This window comes from Thunnus albacares, chromosome 4, assembly GCF_914725855.1.
Source record: "Thunnus albacares chromosome 4, fThuAlb1.1, whole genome shotgun sequence".
Classification (NCBI taxonomy): Eukaryota; Metazoa; Chordata; class Actinopteri; order Scombriformes; family Scombridae; genus Thunnus; species Thunnus albacares.
Genome location: NC_058109.1, coordinates 27889325 through 27911996, shown reverse-complemented (window position 1 = coordinate 27911996; position 22672 = coordinate 27889325). Strand labels below are relative to the sequence as shown.

General features: G+C 42.5%; 1 protein-coding gene across 3 annotated transcripts in view; it reads right to left on the bottom strand.

Annotated features, from left to right (window-relative positions):
- Positions 1–7227, bottom strand: part of LOC122981480 (chemokine-like protein TAFA-1) — a 113169-nt gene extending 105942 nt beyond the window's left edge. For all 3 annotated transcript variants that reach the window (XR_006403248.1, XR_006403249.1, XM_044350223.1), the window contains exons 1-2: positions 6623–7227; positions 4100–4236 (exon numbers count right to left, since the gene is read on the bottom strand). Coding sequence is in view for 1 of the 3 variants with exons in the window: in XM_044350223.1 (XP_044206158.1) it covers positions 4100–4223 (124 nt within the window). In the remaining 2 variants the exon portion in view is untranslated. The remainder of the gene's footprint in view (positions 1–4099; positions 4237–6622) is intronic.
- Positions 7228–22672: the final 15445 nt, after the last annotated feature.

Here is a 22672-nt window from a genome sequence, read left to right as displayed (position 1 = left end):
AAGCTGAAGTTTCATTCCTTAATTTATCAAACACACGCTCGCTTATGATCGCTGTTGCTCTTGTTTGACCATATCATGCGTCTTAGCTAATCAAAGTAATTACATGTTTTTTTCCACCTCAGATAATGCTCTAGACTGAGGGAGCATTATGGCACATTGCACAATGAGCTCATTAAAATGCCTTCCAATCATCTCTTATTAGACTTTACCAGCCATTTCGAATCAATGGATAAAAACATAACAGCAGTACCACTGTGTTATAGTCTATATCATAAGCCACCACTTACATATTAAGAGGTTTCATAATACGTGTACAGTTCTGTAATAGTGCACATATAGTATACAATGTACTGTCTTTTAATCATGGCAGACAAAAACAATGGTAAAACATAACATCAGCAACAAACTGCCATTAAAGTGTAACAGGCTAGTAGAGTTAGTTTTACAGCTGCACCTGGAACAGGAATCATGCCCTTCTGTTAGATCTGAGACTCTCTTAAACTGCCCTGTCAGAGTCATAATAAAATAAAGCACCAGCTAAAGTGTTGTTATATTCAGACTGCCCCTCTGGGTACTGATACATTATGAACATGGTACTGTATGCATTCTTCAGCTGAACAAGGGTAAATACAGTCCCTGCTAAGCGTAACTTAATGAGAATACTATATAACACTGCAGACAAAACATTAGGGAGCATTTTCATTTTAGTTTTCATTAAAAGACATCAAATCTGCAATAAGTTGTGGCAGCAAAGCACTGACAATGTAAATTGGTTACACTTTTACTGACTTTTGATGGAGTCCAATACTGTGTGCTGTCAAGAGTGGCCTGGTTTGTGCAGCGGCAGTCTTGGCAGTGAGCACTTCTGCTCGCTGTGTTGGCAGGTGGGGAGAGTGCAGAGCCGGGCTTGTGTGTGTCATGTCACATTCAGCTCATCTGTCAATGTAGTGGATTATTTCTTGAGAGACCAGAATTGGCTGCCCAGAATCAGGCCGCCATCAATCTTCAGCTGCACGAGTAGGACGCAAGGGAAGCGGTGTGAAGCGGAGGCTCATGGGAAAGAGAGCAGCATCGCTTCCTGAGCAGGTGACGAAGCAGTCAGGCAACTCGTTACAATCTCCGCCTCAGCAGTGACTATGCCGATTTGTCACGGAAACATTTGAAAAAAATAACTAAATACGATCTAGAAACTTTATCTCCTCAGTCACTTTTTTTTTTTTTTTTTTTTTTTTTGGTATGCACTGTCAGCTCACCGTTCCAGGAGGCAGATAAGCTGATTTCTCAAACATTGTTAGATGCTTCAACAGGATGGAGGATTACATTTGTACCTAGCTCAACATGACCTTCACTTCCCGTCCTCAGATACCCACACAGACCCTTGTCTGTTTGTCTTTGTCTATGTGGGATGGTTCTTGAGTTTTTGTACCATTCAGTCTCTCAGACAGTTGGCCGGGCTGCATGCCAACATCCACAAAAATTTATTTCAAGACACTGTTTCTTACAAAATACCAACCCTCTATTTCACTTCAAGACTTAGCTTATGACTGTCCAAAAGACAATACAGTAGCATAGCATGCTACAATTTATAGGAAAGATGCTCCACCTATCTTATTTTTAAGGATAATTATTCAATAATCTCAGTGTGAGTATGAGTCTGAGACAAAACACTTTCCATTAAGCTATTTATCAGCATAAAAGACATTTTGAATCCTGTATTTCACAAGCTTCCTTGAAAACATTTTACAACTTAATTTACGGTGTGGCAGACAGTATATCACACATCCTTTCATCATCTTTTTGAAACAGAGAAACATTATTTGATTACAGAAAACAGCGTAGCATGAAAGTCAATGGATTTTTCGAGGCAAAACATCTCTTTTTTTTGCCACTTCCTACATAGCCATATCTATTTATATCTGAGGGTTCTGGCCTCAATGAAACCAGAGAGCTTCTTAAATTATAAAATCAATTCTAATTCAAATATTCATCATAGCATTTCAATTCTGAGAGAGCAGTTCTGGTTAGATCGGTTAACGCCACTCCACGGCTGAGTAAGATTGATGTCAGCTTAATCCTCTTAACATGATATACAGTAAATTGTACAGTTGCCCAGCAGCAGAAAAAAAATCAGACAGAAATGTTTTCTCTCTGAGCGCCCAGTTGTGATAGACCATTATCCCTTCGAAGCCTGCTGATTAGGATAGTAAAATATCATAACATATCCCGAGATTATGATTGTCAGCACCAATTATGGCCGTCGTCCATCACAGTTTGGTGATTTTAAAACTTTTCTGGAAAGTACTTTTTTTCTGGAGAACACATGTAATAAAAAAAACCCCACTACAACAGACTTTTGGTCTCAATGTGAATGCAGGGATACTGTAAAACGTATTTATTTTGATTACCTCCTGGTGACGTTATTCATAATGTAGTGGCTCAGTCTAAAAATGTAAATAAAATCTGAGACTTAAAAAGATCAAATCAACAGAGTGTGTGGTTATTGTTCATCTGCACAGCTTGCCTCCTCTCAAACCTGATGTGTCCTGAACACAGCTCCAGTATCACCAGAGGACCCAAGAAAATGCCACAACCATAATGGCCTCAGTGAGAAAATGGTGTGTAAATGTGTGAGCATGTACATGTCCGTACCCTCCTTAGTTTTGTATGCAGTTAGAGTGTGAGTTGATCTGTCTGACAGAAAACCTTCCAGAGAACTCTCAGCCATAACCATCCTCATCCATCCTGGATGACTCTTCTAGATCTACAACAGGGGTGGTGGCTGTAGCGGGGCGGGGGGGGGGATCTTATTTTCTTCCCTTCTCCCCCTTTGGGACCTCTGCATTATTCAAAAGACACTTACTGAGCCTTGCACTTCCTTGTACATCTTTGGCACCAAGCTCGACTTGCCAACCAGTCAAAAAAAAAAAACAGAAAAACTGGAAGCCAGCCTTTAAAAATTCATTCAGAGCTCTCTGTCGCTCATCCCTCACCCTCTTGTTCCAATTAACGGCACCGGGATACTTTGAGAACTTTCTATCTATCATAGTTGGGATTTTCATGTGTCAGCTGTTCCACAGCAAAAGTAAGCCAATTCTCCAACATGCTGCTTAAAATCACCAGTATTCAACACAAGCATGGAGAATTCAATGCTAGATTTTTTTTTTCTTTTGCTGTGCCTCAATTACTGTCTTTTTGCTTGGCAATGCAACACACTGAGGGAACCAAGCAGAAGATAGCATCAATGTTTAACAGCCGCTTGGCTTCCGGAGAGAGCCCCACTCTGTGTGAGGGTTCAGCATGGGAGTCATACTCATTGTTAGAAGCTTAAAGAAAGCCTTCGCTTTGCTCTAAAAAAACCTTTGCCTTCCCTGTAACACTCCCTCATACACCATAAGCAATGGTGGTAAGCTTTTTCATAATCAGAGAATTATATCCGCCTCAGCGTCTACCCTCCCCTTTTGCCCCTACGGTGCAGAAGGCGTCGGGCTTAATTGCCAAACGTTTCCAGTGCAAAAGAGGGAAACATAATTGTCATTTCCATCTAAGCCACAGTGATCAAAGCTCCCTTGGCTACCCAGCACAGTAATAGGGATTTTTGCCTACAGCTTGTCCTGCTCGTAACAGTCTGCCAGCAAGATTCAGGGTGCAGTAGTCAAGAATTTCTCACCCCACATAGAAATCATCTCCCTACCAGCTAACTCACAGTGTAAGATGCTCTTTGTCTAACTGGACTTCCATGTTCAGATTTGAACAGAAGCGTGCAGCTCAGCTTTAAAGTCAAGCAACCATATTCCTTCCATAAATAGCACAAAATGTATACAGATATATAGATTTGAGTCTGACTAAATCTAAGGATGTAACATGCAATTAGAAGCACAATTAGTCGTCTTCCTCTTCGCTCATCCTGTATGACTGCAAGCATGGTGAATCATCATGTTACAGTACAGTACCGTGGCAAATCATTCTGACATACTGCAGCAGTCTCTTGCTGTTGCTTTTAAACAGCCAAAGCTAACAACTGCTACCCCATCAACAGGGCAACATCTCGCACTGTAAGACTTTGCTGTGAAGCCGAAATCCGACAAGGAGGCACACGTACCTAGGGTGAGAATGTCAGTGCGGCCGGGCCGGGCCACATGGTGCTGCTGGAGGGTCTGATAGAGTGTGGCCTGGCACAACAGCAGGAAGCCAAGGCTAATCCACATGGCCAACAACCAGGACATGTTCAGGCCAAGTCTGCAGCACACAGTAAGAAAGACATAACAGAGAAACAAGAAAAGAGTTATATTACAGCATGTCACTATACATATTTATAACACAAACACTGAGTAAAGCCAAACAAAAGAAACATGTGTGCAGACGTGTCTTCTGATACGTTCAACTAAAAATATTTGGACCAACACATCTACTAGTGATGATTTATTTAGAAGTTTGCACATGGGTATTTTCTTATCATAACACTAGGAGTAAAAAGAAAAAGAGGAGACAGAGGCTTTAAGGAATCACACAAACATAAAGTTAAGATAGTCAATATCTGTCTTGTCCAAACCTGCTGTAGTCTAAATGGACTTGTACCACACAAATATAATAGTCGAAACACTGTGAAGCAGTAGCAGGAATATTACCTGATCCCTTTGTTTGGGCAATAATAATTTCATGATGATCTGTGTCATCTGTTTGAAAATTACAGTTCAATTAAAAGCAGCAGCAACGATGGAGCCCTGAATATCCAAAAGTGTACAAAAGATGACATTTCTAAGCACATACTCACAGATTTGTTCAGCGACTGCTTAATGGCTGGTGAGGGCCAGCATATGGAGGCACGCCTTAGCCCTCATTGAATAATGAGACTCTCCTCCTCTCCAGGTGTTATTAGCGCTTCTCTCCATTCAAGACCCCACAGTGGGAAATTTAAAAGCATCACCCCACCTCCTCTAAACTCAACTGTGGTGTATTTAGGCTCCCTGCCTCAGACTTTTATAACTGTACACCCACCTACATCCTACTCAGTGGGACTGTCAACAGCTGTTTGGAAAAATTAACAAACCTTGAACTGGAACCTTGATCTATTTGTGTTTTTCACACAAAGGTGGTGGTGGAGGTGGTGACTGTGTGAATCTGATGATCTAATGTTACAGTCTAGTACTCCTTTAATGTTTAATTCTACAGCATCATACACAAGAGAATATAAACCAGACTACGAGCCCCAGGGAGTCTCTTCAAGATGATCTTCAAACCAGTGAATTTCACATCTGAATAAAAAGCCTGTATATAGGAATAAATGTCTGTAAAAAAAAAAAAAAAAAAAGTGCCATGAAAGCAGGCCTGATCCAATAAGTTATTTCCACAAAGCAAAGCCACTACTTGCTTGTTTGTTTGGTCAAACTAGACCACCGTTATGTTTTGATCTGCATCTGAGATTATAACCATTAGGTTACTAAATGTTTCCCGTGTCTGTGCCCTCTGTGACATTGACACTGTTTAATATTCAGCGAAAATTAAGCATATAATTATTAAGAGAAATTGTAAATCCCCACCCCTGCTCTAAATCCACCATAATCCGCGGTTTTGTGGAAATGTAAACTGGTCCCATGGGTATGTTTCCCTCTCCTTTTTTAACCACTCAGTGTTTTCTCTTTGCTAAACTGGCTTCATATTCAAGAGAGTCGTTACGCTTTCACAGTTAACTGCATATTGCATAGAGAGTTCCTCCCGGTTATCGGAAGGCAGTCTTTCCGAAAATAAAATGTGATTCTTACCAGCAGCGTTTTACCAGAGGTGAAAACTCGCAGCAGAGTTTGAATAAAACGCACATACACGGGTCGAGCATCATTTTAAAGGAACTTCGAGGAGGAAAAAGAAACCAGTTTTCAAGAAAACAGAACCAAACTCTTGACAGTATGTGCCTCATTTTCTCAGCGCAAAAGAGCTTTTCTCCTTCTTATTTTCCACACGGGAAAAGGAAGCCATTTGAAAAGCGGTTTACTCTCAGTTATGTGGTTTCTCGTAAGCGAGAGGACAGCTCTTCAGTGCGTACTAATTGGTAAGTCCAGCGTGATACAGTAAAGGCGGTCGAGGAGTAGAAACAGACAAACAGACAAACCTGCAGGCGCACAACCCACCGATGGTCCTGCGTGCAACATTGATTTAGCAAAATTACTCTCGTTTTTTGTTTCTTGCAGCCTGGTTATCTTCTTCACATGTGGAGACAACTTAAGCAGTGAGTCTCAAGAGCGTTCCTGTCTGGTTGATTCAGGATGATCGTGATGTCTTAACACTGCATTTAATTAAATGCAGTTCACTAATAATATGCGAGTTGTGGTATTTAAAAAGATGAATGTAACCTATTTGCCCCATTTAAACATGCTTGAAAGTTATATAATATATTGGTCAAATATTGTATTATGATACACAAGATGTTTTCAGTTTTCCATATTTTTACCTCATGTATACAGTATCCCAGTCATGTCCCTTTTTACTCAACTCAAACACATTCTTCTACAAGCAATCTTTTGTGGGAAATATATCCCAAAGATATAATTGTCCTAGTAAAATCAGCTCCCACCCCACCCATCCCATCCCCAAACACCAGAGGTGTTCCTCGAAAGTCCCACACCCTTACCTGAGCAATGTGTTCAGGAGGAAAGAAGCTCAGTAAGAATCACTGCCTGTCTGCCCAGCAGACTCACTCTTCTGTCTTAAATCCATCCATACTTTGAAGCAAGGGATTCCCACATGAAATTCCAGCACTAGACTTGCCGGTCACCGCACAAAAGGGGATAAAATTCTGTTCTTTTCCTCAATATTTCCTTCTCTGGACCCCCGCTGCTCAGTTCCTTTGAAATCCTTTGCAACACAAATAGTCACCAAGAGCAAAACACCCAGGGGTCTGTGTCACAAACTGGCCAGGATTTGAGGACTGGGAGGCTGATCATGTCACTGCTGTATCAGCCACATACATGCAGATCTCTTTTTCTCTCCTTGCTTCAGTCTCTGTCTCTTCTCCGTCAGTAGAACTCCTATGTTGTGTTGACAGGGAGCTAATTTACCCCCCTCACTTGTCGTCTCCTTCTCACGCGTGCAGCGGAAGGCTCCAGTGGAATGACTGCTCTGTCTGCTCTTGGCTGCGTCCCCCCATTGAGAAGCTGTGCTGATAGTGTGAGCCTCAGTCCTCTCTCCAACGCACTAAGTAGAGAGTCTGTGTCAGAGAGGCAGAGCAAGTGTGTGAGTGAGCGTGCGTGTGTGTGTGTGTATTACAATGTAGCCCAGCTGGAAAGAGAGAGAGAGCTGAGAGAGAGTCAGATCACATGTCTTAAAGCAAGACTGCCCACTTCTGCATCAAGACTTCATCAGCAAATGAAGCATGCTTTATTAACCCACCCCTCTTTACATCCCAACCTCCCATCCACAACGTCAGGAGACATGCAAGTATAGCCTTCAGCTCACTTTCAATGTGTTTGAGTGTACCCATGTGCACAAGTATGTGTGTATGTTGGAGAGGGTGTGGAGGGAGGATGACTGAATGTGCCTCTTTTAGTCATCACCCTGCAGCATTTGAGGGGCGAGAGTGAAATATGCTTCAAGCACAGCACTTTTAATAGAAGGCAGAGTGCCTCATCAGAGCTCTGCAATCACCATAATATCCATTACAAGCTGGCTGTGCGCTTTCTACCTGTTTTTGTGGTGATGAGTTGGGATTTGTTTATACAGCCAGCCAAACAAACTTGCAACTGCTGCGAGAGCTTGAGAGAACTTGTGAGCATCCTTCTGTCACTCGCTCACAAACTGAATCTGCTGTCTGTGTGTGTGTGTGTGGGGGGGGGGGGGGGGCACCAGACTTAAGACCAGTTGATTGGGGACAGCCTATGCAATTGGGGCCAAAAGCCATGTCCCCAATTGGTAAAACGGGGATTTTTGGGAGGGTGGTTAAGGTTAAGGTTAAGGTTAGTGTAAGGGTTAGGCTAAGGCAAATAGTGGGTACGGTTAGGGTTAGGGTAAGTCTCCAGGAAATGTTATGTCCCCAAAAGTGACCTAAGAGTGTGTGTGTTTGTATGTGTGGGTGAGTGGGTGTATGCATGTGTGTTTGAGCCTGAGCCAGGCAGGTGAAAGCAACCAGTCTTATTTGTGTGGAGTATGTTTTCCTCCAACACATTTTCTTCCATATGGAGGAGCTCCCCTTTAACTCATTATACTGTTAACCAGAGATTTACAGTATATGCCAATCCCACGCACCTGCCATGGCTGACTCACTCACAGTCTGACATTTCACAGAAAATGAACCCTATGCTACTCACAACAATGCAGAGCTGAGGGGCTAAACAAGCTGGCAGACCGTGAGGATAGTGTCAGTGCTGTTGGGGAGTACAGACAGATGAACTTGATGATTAATATCTGCTAGACCCTGTTTTACTTTGCTTGTGTGATGATGTATGATAATACAGTACATCCATGTGTGTCTCAGAGAGCTACGGTGCAAAAATATCATCTTCCTGATTGTCCAGTTATCTAGTGGGTGACATTTTTGAGATGGTTAACAATCTCTTCAATTGCTGGTCACTGTGTCATGCCACAGGGCACCCTGGACCATATCTGCTGCTGCTATCACCTCTGCTTGTTCTTTACACGCCATAGTGTGATTTGACAGCCAGATGCACACAGCCTCACAGAGTTACAATCTGCAGGGGAGAGAGGCGATGAATGTAGAAAAACACAATGTGGAGAAATGGAGGAAGAGATGTGGGGGATTTATTATTCCGTCTGTTGGATTTCTCAAAATGTGATGTGAGTACCTGAGTGGGTAAACAAGTAGCTGTTAACAGAGACCTCTTCGTACGGCTAAATACTGGACAAAAAAAAAAAGAGTCCTGTGGTAGTTATTCCTGGATGTGTTTTAAGCCATGTGTTGATTGTTTTTTTTGCCTTTGGACTGCGTCCTTTGTATTCACATATTTCTTCTGTAATAATCTAATGGGAATGCATTTATAAATAGTGAAGCTGCCATCTGGATCTCAGTTGGGTAAAGCACACCACATGTTAAGTGACCAGATTCACATTAAGCAGGAACTGCAGAGTAATTACCACATTGATTAGTGTTTCTACACTGTCAAGCTATATTTGCACTAAATGGTTTGATTACCAATAAATAGGCTTATTTGTATTTGTGCATATTTGTTGATATTTCCTTTTGTAAGGAGTATTAATAGCATGCACGCTTGAATTCCATTTTGTCTTCAGCGCTTAATGTCTTTATGATCTGTCCCATTGGAATGAGATGAAGGCGTGAAATGAAACAGGCCCACAAACAAGCCTCAGAGGAGAACTTAAGATTGAAGGCATCCAATTACTACATGTTCCTTTCAGCAATGTGCAGTACCAATGCAAGTCTCTCATTTGTATCTTAATTTTTTCCTATTGTTGATTCGCTGCGGTCTCCTATTTTTCATTCTGCGTCAGTCTGAGCTGCGTTGGGAGAATGGACCGGGACAACAGTATTTCACAGTAATTCTGGATTGTTGTCGTGGTCCCACTCTTCCCCGTCTGCCTTCTCAGGGGCTTCCATCATTTCCAAACAGCTGTCGCCGCAAACCGTGCCAGGACCTAACCACAACCGACCAATCACTGGCCAACTCTGTGTTTGGATCTGGGCAGCCCTGTTAAACAGCAGCGTTTGCCAATATTCCTCTCTCACTCTCCGTCTTTCTTTCTCATTCTGTCATTCTCTTTCTTTCTGTTTCTCCCTCTGGCTAATAAAATTTGTCCTTCCAGTTCAGCCAACAAGCTTCAATATACACCTGCTAGCAGTACTAAAATACCAATTTAACCCTCCCAACAGCTTTATGCTTTCTTTTAAAAAATGAGCCCTTGTCCGGTATTATTCCTACATTCTTCTCAACATTTCTCACTGGAGCAAACCAAGCATTTCTTCATCTGATGAGGGAAGTTGTGTTGTGTTAGTACACCTAGTCTCCATAGACACTTTATGAAACACTCTACTTGAGAAAAAGTTAGAATGACACAGAGGCAGAGAAAGAAAATAGCAAAAAAGAAGGCAAGATTAAGGCAGGCAGAGAAAATTAATTTGGAAGACGTATGCGGTGGCAACTATTGCTCACTGATGTATGGTGAAGGGAAGAAGATGATTAATGAAACAAAGGAGCCTGATCTATAGTAATAATTTATTTCACATTTGTCAAAGCGTTCTTTTTCTGCTTTTGCTCACAGGTGTTCATTACTGAGGGAACCTGGCTGTGAGGATATTGTCGATTTGTAACAGTGGAATTTTTAGTGTAAAGGGTAAGGTTAGTGGATATACAGTTCTCCACACATAAACCTCTCAGGCTTTACCTCCACCTTTTTCTTTTGTCAGCAGATCCAGAGAGAAAAAACACTAACATATCAGTAAAAAGTGTAAAAGAACGTGATAGGCAATTCCACAAAAACAAATTATCAGTTTCATAGCTATAAATATAAATACTTTTTTGCTGTAACATCCCAAATTACACCCTCATTGTCATCAAGAGGCAAATTCAAGTCAGTTAGTCATTGGCATATTTCACTCCTCTATACTTGGACTATTGTTAATCAGTAATATTGTTTAGGTTTATGTTCAATAGCAATGAGGGACATCATGTGATATACCACTTTCTGAAGTCTGAGGAAGCAGGTCAGGTTGGATGGATGGGCCTACAATGAGTGAGACTTTGACACTGTAAATTGCAGTTTGCATGTCATCTCTCATCCCTAGCCATCAACCGGACCCCATCATCTGTCTGTAAAGCTGCCACTCACCATAGTTCATATATACATAGTTACTAATTATCCCTCTCTGCCAGATCATGTATATTGTCTTAGAATTCGAGCCTTAGATGTTTTGTCTGTGTCTGTTGTTATGATGCCCTTGTTTGATATGGCACTTACAATTTATTCTGTGTCTTGTGGATTGTTTTGCTCCTGCTGATTCTAGGCCTGCCTCTTGACAAGGTGAAGACTGTTTTTACTATACCTGCTCTGTGTCCTGAGTCTGCTTTTGGTTTCCAACTCTGTAATGAGCTGTTGTAAGAGGATGCAGTATGTATCTCACTTATTCAATCATTATCATTAAGCAACATCCAAGGTTCCACATCTCTTCTAAGGTTCTGCGATACACCCGATAGGACACTGGGACACACCATCAGTGATGTTACCCGAGGTCAGGTGTTTTGAGTATTTCAATATCAGATGCCATTACTAGGGCAACCCAGCCAAGGTTGATCAGAACCAGACTTGTGTCCCAGCAGCTCTACCCCACAGATCACTCCCTGTGATCCAAAGCCATCTGGAAGTTCTTTTGGCAGGCTCTGTTGGTGCTTCTTTGCTGCCCCTGTGATGCCTAGCAGTGCAAGTACTCTGCATAGCGAGCAACCAGCAAAGTATCAATAACCCACCTTTATGGATATGAAGCAAGGTCTCTATCACTGCCACTTACATTGGTCTACCAGCTCCTGATATTTGGCTATCTTTCTTTGATATTTGGGCCTCCTTGATCCAGTCTTCTCAGGCAAGAGTCAGCTCAAACCTGAACACACACTGCCGTAAGACGACCGTAGGACCATGTCAGGCCTAAGTGATGTCGATGTCAAGGTGAGGCCTCCTTGCTACTGATATTTCTACTTGACCTGAGTTGTGCTTTCATGGCTGTTCACATGATTTTCTCTCAAGTGGTTGATTTCCTATGTCATTAAAGATAAATTTAATGTTCTACATCTTCAACTGACACCCTGAACAGTGGAGTTGCTCTTGGTTCTGACCGAGGTCCTCTACAGTTTTGTATTTGTATGCAACTACTTGGCCAAAATAATCCATAGTCAAATTTCCCTCCAATGGTAAATGACCACATGCATATGCCTATGAAAATGGATACCACCAAAAGTTTCACTTCCCTTGAAAGCTGTATGGTGGATTTTAAATGTTGAATATCTACAGTAGCAACCTCCTTAAAGTCAATAAAGGTAAATTTAGAATGACACTATTATTCCGTGATAAATAGTCTTAGGTAGTCTAAGGTAGAGGTCAAGTTAGAGATCACAGTGTGTGTTTCATCTACAATCTATCAACTGTTTTTGTTCCATGTCCTTGGTCTGTTGTAAAAAAAAAAGGATACAAATTAAATCTCAAAAAACAGCCATTACACACATAATCATACAACATAAAAATCAAAAACCTACTAAACTTAACATTTCAGTCTTTGTCACCCATTCTTTAATGTTCAAATACACCCCTGTATCAACATCACCACATCTCAGTCATATAATGTGTGCAACTTTAGGTACGATTTGCTAATGCAACAGTTATGCTGTTCTCTATCTGCATATACATTTTTATATAAGGTTTCTTATCGCTGCCTGGCATGTGGGTATATTTATGCTGATGAACATATGACTAGCACTATAAATCTTGGCACACACAATAAAATCCCCATGTAAGCGACTGTCAGCCTCTGCATACTGCTCTTTTTATGCTGAGGAGTCAGGCTTTTTCACCAAATGAGAGCAATGAAATATACTGTATGTGTGTTGCACTGAGCAGATCGTTTCTGATAGTGCTTACGTTTAGGCTGTCATTCAGTAAATCATCCATTAATTGCTGACCCAATATATCTGACCTCATTGCTTACTTTAAGACTGTCTCTATTTAATTACAATAGAATTCAGAAGACTGAAGAAGAATTTATATTCACTGTACATCTAATTATCATTACATTATTCTTTTTAGCATTAAAACATATGTCAAAGTCAGCACCATATTGGAGAACATTGAAGAACAGCACTGCAGAGAGAAAATATAACCAAATCATTTGCATACAAAAAAATGTTCAGTTTTTTGTTTTGTTTTGTTTCGTTTCGTTTTGAATTCAATGTACTTTGTATTTTTATACTCTATGACAATTCAAATCATAGTCATTACTGTCATTAAACAGGCTTTCAATTGTTTTTTAATGTGTAACTTTGAGATAATTTTTACTTATGACACCTTTGCTCTTAACTAATTGAAATTTATTTATACGCCTTTTTATGTATTGTATGGAAAAGTATGTTATTAAGAGTCTGCTGGTACCTCTATATACAATCTTGAAGGGAATATTAGTTGCCACACATTCAATCATATACTGTTGTATTACACTTTTCAAAACAACCATTACAAAGTGCTTGACAAACAAGGACAAGTAAAAGAAAGCAGGAAAACAATCAATACAAAATTAACAACAAATAAACAAATAACAAATAAAAGAGCATAAAACAGTTAAAAGTAATGATAAAATAATGGTTAAAAGTAACACATAAATTAACAGATAAAATAAGTAACAGGTAAAATGATTAAGCAAAAGCCATAAGGTAGAAATAAGTTTTGAGAGACGATTTAAAAGAAGGCAGTGAATTTAATTATTTTTATTTTTATTATTATTATTTATTTTTGGCATGAGCCATACCTGAACCAGGTATACCAGGTATGGTAAAGTCAAGAGAAATTTTAAAATCCATTCTAAAATTGTCAGGCAGCCAGTGAAGGGAAGCTAAAATAGGGGAGATATGATCATGCTTTTGTGATTTGGTGAAAAGTCTGGTGGCTGCATTTTGGACACCCTGAAGCCATGCAATCATGTTTTGGCCAAGGCATATAAACACTGCATTGCAATAAACCAGATGAGAAGTGATAAATGCATGAATTACTCTTTGAAGATCATTAAAAGAAATAAAATATCCAATTCTAGAGGTGTTTCTCAAGTGGAAAAAAAGACTGAGCTAGCCTTTTAACGTGGTACTCGAGAGTAAAGTTCTGGTCTAAAATAGCTCCAAGATTTTTAACTGTGGGCACCACATGCTGAGCTAGAGAGCCAAGAAGGCATGAAGGCAGAACCTGGCCATGAGTGTGCTCAGGGCCTTTAATAAGGATTTCCATTTTGAGAGGTTAAGCTGAAGAAAATTTACTGCCATCCAATCCTTAACCGCAGTTAGGCAATTATGCAGGGAAGATAACTTAGCTGATTCAGATGGTTTGCAGGACAAGTACAGCTGAGTATCACCTCATAGCAATGAAATTAAATCCTATTTGATAATGTGGCCCAAAGGGAGTAAATAAAGAGAAAATAAAATTGGTCCTAGAATGGAGCCCTGCAGCACCCCATACATAGACCATGCTTGAGAGGAGGTAAAGCCATCAACAGACTCAACAAATTTTCTGTTAGAAATGTATGAGGGGAACCACTGGAGGGCAATCCCAGAGATACCAACCCATGTTTTCAACCTTTCAATAATAATGATATGATCCACCGTGTCTAACGCAGCGCTAAGATCAAGCGGAACCAGTACTGAGAATTTGCCTGCATCAGCCTTCATAAAGATATCATTGACAACTCTTACAAGGGCAGTCTCTGTGCTTTGTTGCTGTAGGAAACTTGATTGAAATTTCCCAAAAAATACTGTTATTCATCAAGACTTCCAAAAATTGATTTGAGACCATTTTCTCTAGAATTTTGATATAAAGGGAAGCTAAGAAAATCAGTCTATAGTCTATAGTCAGAGGGATCAGAACCAGTTTTTTAGAAGTGGCTGGACACTAGCAGTCTTAAAATAATCACGAAAACATCCAGAAAATAAAGAACTGTTGATGATTGAGAGGGGGGGCTACAGTATCTAGAACTTCTAATAAGAATTTGGTAGGTATTATGTCAAGTGGGCTTGATGATGGTGTCATATGTGAAATAGTTTCAGTTCATTCCTAAAAATTTCCTAAAAAACACCAAGTATCCAGCTGAGGACAAGCTAAGTCAGACACAGAAGTGTGTGTGGGGCAGGTGAATGATCGAATGTGCTCAATCTTATCTATGAAAAAGGTTAAAAACCTCTCACAGTCTGCAATAGAAATAATAGGGACACCAGAAGTACTAGGGTTGACTAATCGATCAGTGGTCTTAAATAAGAAACTAGTCCTGTGCTGGCTGGCGGTGATGAGCCTTGAAACGTATTTTGCTCTTGCATCTTTAATTTCACTGTTATAAGACTAATAAAAAGTTCATATGCTCACATATGCTCATAGTGTACTGAGAGCTTTGATTCCTTCCATTGTCTCTCAGTCTTCCTACGCTCCCTTTTCATGCCATGGATTCTTTCAGTAATCCAAGGTTATACAGTTGATGAATTGGATTTAAATAAACGTTTTAGAGGAGCAACATTATCTAAAGCAGTTGTGCACAAATCATTGACACAGTTCACTGAGTCATTTGTGTTTGAAAGTAAATCTGAGGATTCAGCAGAGTCCATGTGTGAGCAATTTCCCCACTTAAGAGGATCCCTGTTCACATAAAACACAGAGTTAAACACAAGACATAGATGATCAGAGATAAAACAAAAATGTCCCTTAAAACCAAAGATGATAAATCCAGACCCAAAGTAAAAACTAAGTCCAATGTATGGCCACATTTATGAGTAGGGCCTGACATATGTTGAGCAAAATTAAAGGACTCCATAATGTTTAAAAATTCAGTTGCAACGTCATCAGAAATATCATCAACGCATGTAAGTATATATAAGTCACCGGCAATTAAAACTTTGGCACGACAGAGAACAACTGAGGATAAAAACTCTGACAGTTCAGGCAAAAACAAAGGTTAAGATATTGTAAACCTAATTCTATAAGCACAGGCAGAATCCTCTGCTGGATGCTATGGGTAATACTCTCCTGCAATTACATGCACAGAATCACCCACTGAAATTTGCATGTACATAGCAAGCCAATCAGGACACGTTAACCGATTACATGTGTCTCACATGGTATATAAGACAGTACTTTGCTGCAGCTCTCATCCAGTAACCACTCGGTAGAGGGTCCGCCTGTGCCTAGAACTAGGATTACAATAGCATAACCTTTGTTTTATCCCACACAGGCTCCGCCCTCTTCTGGACTCTATGAGTACAGTAGGCAGAGCCTACCTACTACTTTCTAATCCAAGCCATTGCAGTGGAGCAGTAGGGGGCCCAAGCCAGCCCCCGCTAACATGAGCATGAAACTGGGTATAACCATGGCCTAACCTCACGGTGGTCAAAACATGGACACCCTGCACACCTCATTCCCTCAGTCATCATGGAGCGCAGGAGAATGCAGGCACATATTGCATAGGGGGGTCAGGTGTACCACAGCTGACACTCACACCACCCTTTTCACAAGTCTTGAATCACCCCTGCATGCACAGACCCTTAAAAGGAGCCCATCATGTCCAAGAGATAGAACCTTATGAACAGACAAGGTGTAGACCAAGATGCTGCTGTGCATATGTCCTTGACACTCACCCCACTGAATAAGGCCATTGACGCTGCTGCACCTCGTGGGGAATGTGCTTGGACCACAGCAGGGGGTCCTTACCCACCTGCCTGTAGGCTTGGGAGATGCACTCACAAAGCCAACTAGCTAGGCACTTCTTGGATAGGATTTTACTGGCCACTCTCTCACCATAGCACACAAACAGCTGTTCAGTGCGCCAAATAGGGGCCATGCATTCAACAACAACAGTAACATGCCAACACACGTACTGGGCACAATAGATGCCTCTAGTGGAATATTTCTCACTCACTCACTAGAGCCTTAAGCACCAACGGTAGTTCTCACTGGGGGGCGGAGACATGTGTCATCAGGCATTGTCTCCTAACTCTCTGTAAGAAACTTTTCATGAAGGAGTGAGTGAAGACAAGTCTGTCGCCAAAACCCTCATGACAGGAGGAAATAGCTGCTGCATACATTTTAACAGTGGCATGAGACAGCCCCTTTTCCAAAAGATACTGTAGAAAGGAGAGAACCTTTCCTTGCACAAGCGTTGGAATCTCAACCACTTTGCTTTGTCACAAGCAATGGTGGATCCTGCTCTCACCACCTGGATGGTCTGAACCACCTGTGCAGACAGTCCAGACCACATCAGCCTGTCCCTCTCAGAAGCCAAGCCTGGAGAGGTTGGCCCAACATGGGCAGCACGCCTATCGAGCCTGCCTCCGGGGATAGGTCCCGTGGGCTTGGAGGATGGACCAGGGCTGGACCACCAACATCTGGGTCATCTCTGCATACCACAACACTGAACGGTGGTCTGGGGCTATAGGGAAGACCGACAGCCACTCTTCTCTCACTCTCTCCAGCAGAAGGGGCATGAGATGAAGAGGAGAAAAGGTGTAAAGCAGCCTCCTTGGCTGTGGCACGTGTGTAAATACATCCCCATGGGTGGATCGTCTTGTGGCGTCAGGGAGAACCAGAGTGGGCAGTGGGTATTGTTCCAATTGGCAAATAGGTCCACTACCACTTTCCCAAACCGGTTCCAAATTTGCTGCACCATCTTAGGGTGCAGCACCCACTTCTCTGCCAGAGGACCGCCTTTTAACTTGAGGTTGGCACCCCTGCTCTCCAGAAGTGGAATGTGAAGGGCTCTCAGAGAAAGGAGGTGTTCTGGACCCACACCAACAGGTTCTCTGCCATCTTCAACAGGACTGCAGATCAGGCTGCCCTGTCTGTTGATGTAGGCAACTGTGGTGTGGTTGTCTGTTCTCACCAACTCATGTCTCCCCTAAACCAGAGTCAGGAAGTGTTGGAGAATCAAGAGCACTCACGAAATTCAAGGAAGTTGATGTGTCAGTTTTCCCCTGAACGCCACACACCACCTATCGCACTCCCCAGGTAGGTGCCCCCATCAGTGACACATCTGTGAACACTGCTATGTAGGAGGTCACTCAACCCAGCAGTGTCCCCATCGACAGATAATGTGGGGACTCCCAATAATGGAGGTTCTCCTGCACCGATATGGGAATGTTCACCATGCGGTGCTTGTGCCTCTTGAGATCCAAGCGCAGGCTGGCAAACCCCCATGTGCATGTTCAGGAGCCCCAGTAGAACCACTGGATGGCCCGCCGCCATGAGCCCCAACACTTGCATGACAGTCAAGGTTGTCGCTGCAGCTCCCCGCCGCAGTCTGAAAACTGAGATCCAAAATGGGTCTGAAATCTCCCATCTTCTTAGGATTCCTGGTTCCCAAGAAGTACGCGGAGTAAAACCCCTTTGTTTGTCTGTCGTGAGTGGGAACAACAGACACAGCCTGTTTCTATAACAGGTCCTGGATCTTTGCTGAGAGGAAGTCTATATCCCCCTGGGAGGATAGACTCATCTCCTTGATGCCCATGAATGGAAGAGGAACACAGCAGAACTGGAGAGAACAACCCAGTTTCAGTGTCCTGTCCATCCACTCTATCAATACGACTCGCACTGCCACACCTCATAAAATTGCATCAGGAGGTGAGCGACCAGCTGCATAGCAGCAGTCAGGAAGCTGTGATATCCTGCTTCAGCTCTCTCCACCACCACACCTCCATAAATGGGAATTTGGCCCATAGGGAGCCGGTACACAAAGGGCCGAGCCAGCAGGGAGGTTTGTGAGCTGGCCACCCTGTAAACGTAGCAGCAGCAATATTTGTGTCATTGTGTTCAGTCCTCCTTGTCTCTCATGTGGAGATCAATGAAGGAGAACACGACAGACATGTACTCCCCTCCTCTGTGTTAAGCACGAATCAGGTGTATTCCTCCCTGATGGAGACATAATGCACTCTGATGCCTCGCTCTTCACAAAAGAGAAGGATTGTGCGTGCCGTTTCGAGGCAAAACAACAGCAGCCATAACAATGGGGGTCAAGCATGTTATTCAGAGCCGCTACATCGGGTGAGGTGAGGCTTTCTGACAGCATCTGACAGCATCATGCCGAACATAGCACTCACACACTGGCATAGCGCTGTGATGCTTCTGGGCATCACTGCAGAGAAAAGGCCAGTGTGGAAGGACCTGAGCTGGCAGGGTGGTCCGTGAACGCGCAACTGCTAGCCACTCTGTGAACACAGCAGCAGACCTTGTGTTATTGTGTCCAATCCTCCTTGTCTCTCATGTGGAGATGGATGAAGAATAACACGTCATGCATGCACGCCCCTCACTCTGAGATAAGCGCGCGTCAGGTATATTTCTCCCTGATGGAGAGATAATGTAACCTGACACCGCACACTAAGCCAGAGATGTTGCACATGCTGCTCCATGACAGAGTGGAAACAGCGGCCACAACAGGAGGCAAACACGTTATTCAGTGCTGTTACATTGGGTGAGGTGTGCTTTCTGACAGCATCACACTGACTGTAACATGCGCAAACTGGCACAGCGCCTTGATGTCTCTGGACATCACAACCTAGGCTGGCACGAGTTCCCCAGCCCTCCGCCTCCTTCATGGGAGCGGGGGCAGGGTCAACATCTGTGTGTGTGTGTTGTGCAACACTGGACAGCCATAACACGCTGTGTAAGATGGAATGAACCGACTTCACCTTGACGTTTTGCTGTGAAGATGCTAGCCCAACATGGCCTGCCACGATGGTCATCACTTGCAGGAAGTCCCAGCGGACAGACACCTGCAGTGGGGCTCCGCCACGAGATGAAGATGTACTGGACACTGATTAGATGTTATCTTCGACATCTGCAACAAAGCCATCATCTCAGCAGGGGTGACCGGGAGTGGCAGCAGTGTGTTGTCGGCCAGAGCAGGGGGCTCAGGGTCATTGATCATGAGCTCTGACTCACTCTCCTCACAGCGGAGCATCACGTTGATACACAGAAAGTGATCCCACTGCTGCTGGCGTCTAATCTCGGACAGCTTTTGGCAGCCTGGGCAGGATGGTGGCTGCTGAACACCTCTCTCCGTGTGGTCTCATCCAAGGCACTTGAAGTAGAATACATAATGGTGTACAACGAAGCGTTTTGAAGTGGTGAATCTGTGTGGAGAGGTAAGATGAGTCAGCAGATTTTCCATCGCTGAAGTGAGAAGAATGAGAGCGGCAGCAAAGCACTGCCTTATATACTGTGTGAGACACATGTAATCAGTAAATGTGTCATGATTGGCTGGCTACATACATGCAAATTTCAGTGGGCAATTGTGTGTTAGTGGAGGAGAGTATTACCCATAGAGTCCAGTAGAGGGCAGAACTTGTGTGAAATAGAACAAGGTATTTCTGGTCTTTAGGGGACAATAGATAACAACGAAGAGGACAGGGTCTATGCAATGAATTTTTTGGACAAGGGCCTCAAAGCTAGAGAGATCTTTGGAGGGTAACAGACCACATTTAAAATGCTTTTTAAATACAACACCTAGCCCACCACCCTGACCATGAGCCCTGGGGTCACTGATAAAATAAAAAAAGGTAAAAGGTAGCAATGAAAATAAGTTGTGGGATTTTGTGTTTGAAGTAGGTCAGAAATTCTTTGCTGGTAATACACTGGGACTCACCAGGTCTCAGCAGGGGACGTTTTCCTTCCCTTGCCAGTTCAGAATGGAGGAGTAATTAAGCACTAGACGACTCTACTCCTGGAGAAGATGGCAGCCATGGAAATGTCCCTTTGCAGACCAATAAAAATGTCCTCTCTTTCTTGCTGTAATTGGACCAGGGACAGTGGGGTTGGGTTCTGGCCCGAGGAGACCACCTGTGGAAATGCTTTGCTCAATACACCACTATTAAACTGATGAGACAGGGGACCTGCTGAGAGAAAAAAAGAGTGATAAAAGGAATAATGCTGATGAGAAGAAGGAGACAAAAAATGCACCCACTGCTTTTCACTTTTCAAATTGGAAAGGTAGCACATTTGCTCCAGGTTTCCTCCAAATGACAGATGTCAATGTTCCTTAACACAACTTAACTGATATTAGAAATTACTGTGAGTCAGAATGAGAAGGAGTGAGTGATTTATTCAACCACTTGATAAGACCCTAGTTTAGTTCTAGGATATGCAACTAAATCGAAATTTAAACCTCAATGAGGAAATATAAATCTGATGCTGCAAACAAAGATGGATATCTTGCTATGGTCTCAAAGAGCCTTTTTGCTAGAATCTGTGTACATTGATGTAAACATCCATTATGAATGAATTTGCTGGCTGATTATGTGTTGTGCTCTGAAGCAACACCACCATTACTGCAGTGGCACGGTTGATCCGAACACATCTACACTGACAGTGGAAACATGGATGTTTAGGTTGTTCACAGGAGGCATCGCCTCTGATAGCTGAAGGTAGCCTATGTGAATATGGAAGTTATTCATTCTCAAAACACTAGTGTGAGATTGACACAGCTTTTTGGAAAAAAATAAAAATTACATACCATTTCTGTCCCTAGAGTGTGAATATGAATGCATTATGGAGGAATTAAACCCAGCAAGAATAACTTGCTTGCTGAAGATTATAAATCATCAAACTTACATTGTAATCATAAGAAACACGTAATTTAATAAGAATCTGAAGCACACAACATAAGAGAATACCCAGACAGCCAGAAATGTGCGGGTTGATGGCTCACCATCGGCCCCTTGTAAGGAGAGCACTTAGTCTTTAGTGGTCCATGGTGGGTCCATTGTCAATGCCGCTCAGAATACGAGCAGAATAAAGTGAAATTGATTTAATGGAATAGAGACTTCTGGATTTTGCTTTCTCTTGTTTTCCAAAGTTCCAAAGTTTTTTGGTAGGGCAGCTGTTACAAAAGAAGACTGTCCTACAGAGAAAAACAACAGTAAGTTGTTTTACAACTGGTAATTATGACAACAGAAAAGGAAATCAGGTGATCAGGTGTTAGGAATCAGGTGTTATTGTGGGGAAACAAAGTCTCCATAGGGAGGAGAATGGGGTGGATTGTTGGGTGTCTTTGTGTTTTTAAACCATGATCACTATCATTCCCCAACCTTAACCACAGGGTTATTATTTTCACCATTAATTTCTTTTAAAACAGTAAAGTCACATGCTATAAAAGCAAAGACCTGAAAGCTGATAATATAAAAGTATTGATTGGTATAGCTTTAAAGCAATAAAATTTGCCACACTGTCTTTATTTCTGTCTGCAAAGTAAAACTAAAATGAACTGAAAGTTGACTAAGAATAGACAAGTTCAGAGTCACTGAAGTGTTTTTTCAACTGGGATTTTAGCATGTTCATCTGGACATACTATTGCAGCAGAGTAGGTTTGATCCAACCCTGACCTATAGAAAAGGCCATGATCCCTTTCAGCAAAACTTACTCTTTACTTGGGTCATCTTAAAAACACACATCACAGACAGGCGACAGATTCAATTCCCTCACATAGGGTTAGAGAATATGGGCAAGAATAGATTGAGATAAAACTAAGTGAAAGAGAAACAAGAGATAGAGGATAGAGAGAAGCTGACAGCAGATAGAGTGAAACAGGTGAGGCATTCACAGTCTAGCCCCATTCAAACATTCATCTGGCTTCTCTCTTCTGCTGCATTCATGCTGCACAGCCAATTCGAGGGTGATAAGCCAGCTGTGTGCTTCTCAAGGTAAGAGAGTGAATAGAGCAGTACAATCTTTGGCTGATGCTGAGGAGGGACAGAGCCTACATGCTGACCTTCCTTACGCCAGCTTTACTTCTGCAGGGGAGGAGGGTTTCATAAAGGGATTATTCCACTCAAGTCACCTTTGACCTGTCTGGCTGCCTTCCACAATGGCTCAAGCAGCCTGTCCATGACTGAAAGAGAAGCAGAAAGAGAGGGAGATAAGAGAGGAGATGGTTTCAACCTGTGGGTGGGGATTAAACTCTGTTGCTTTGCTTTGGAGAGATGGGGAGAAAAAAAGGGGG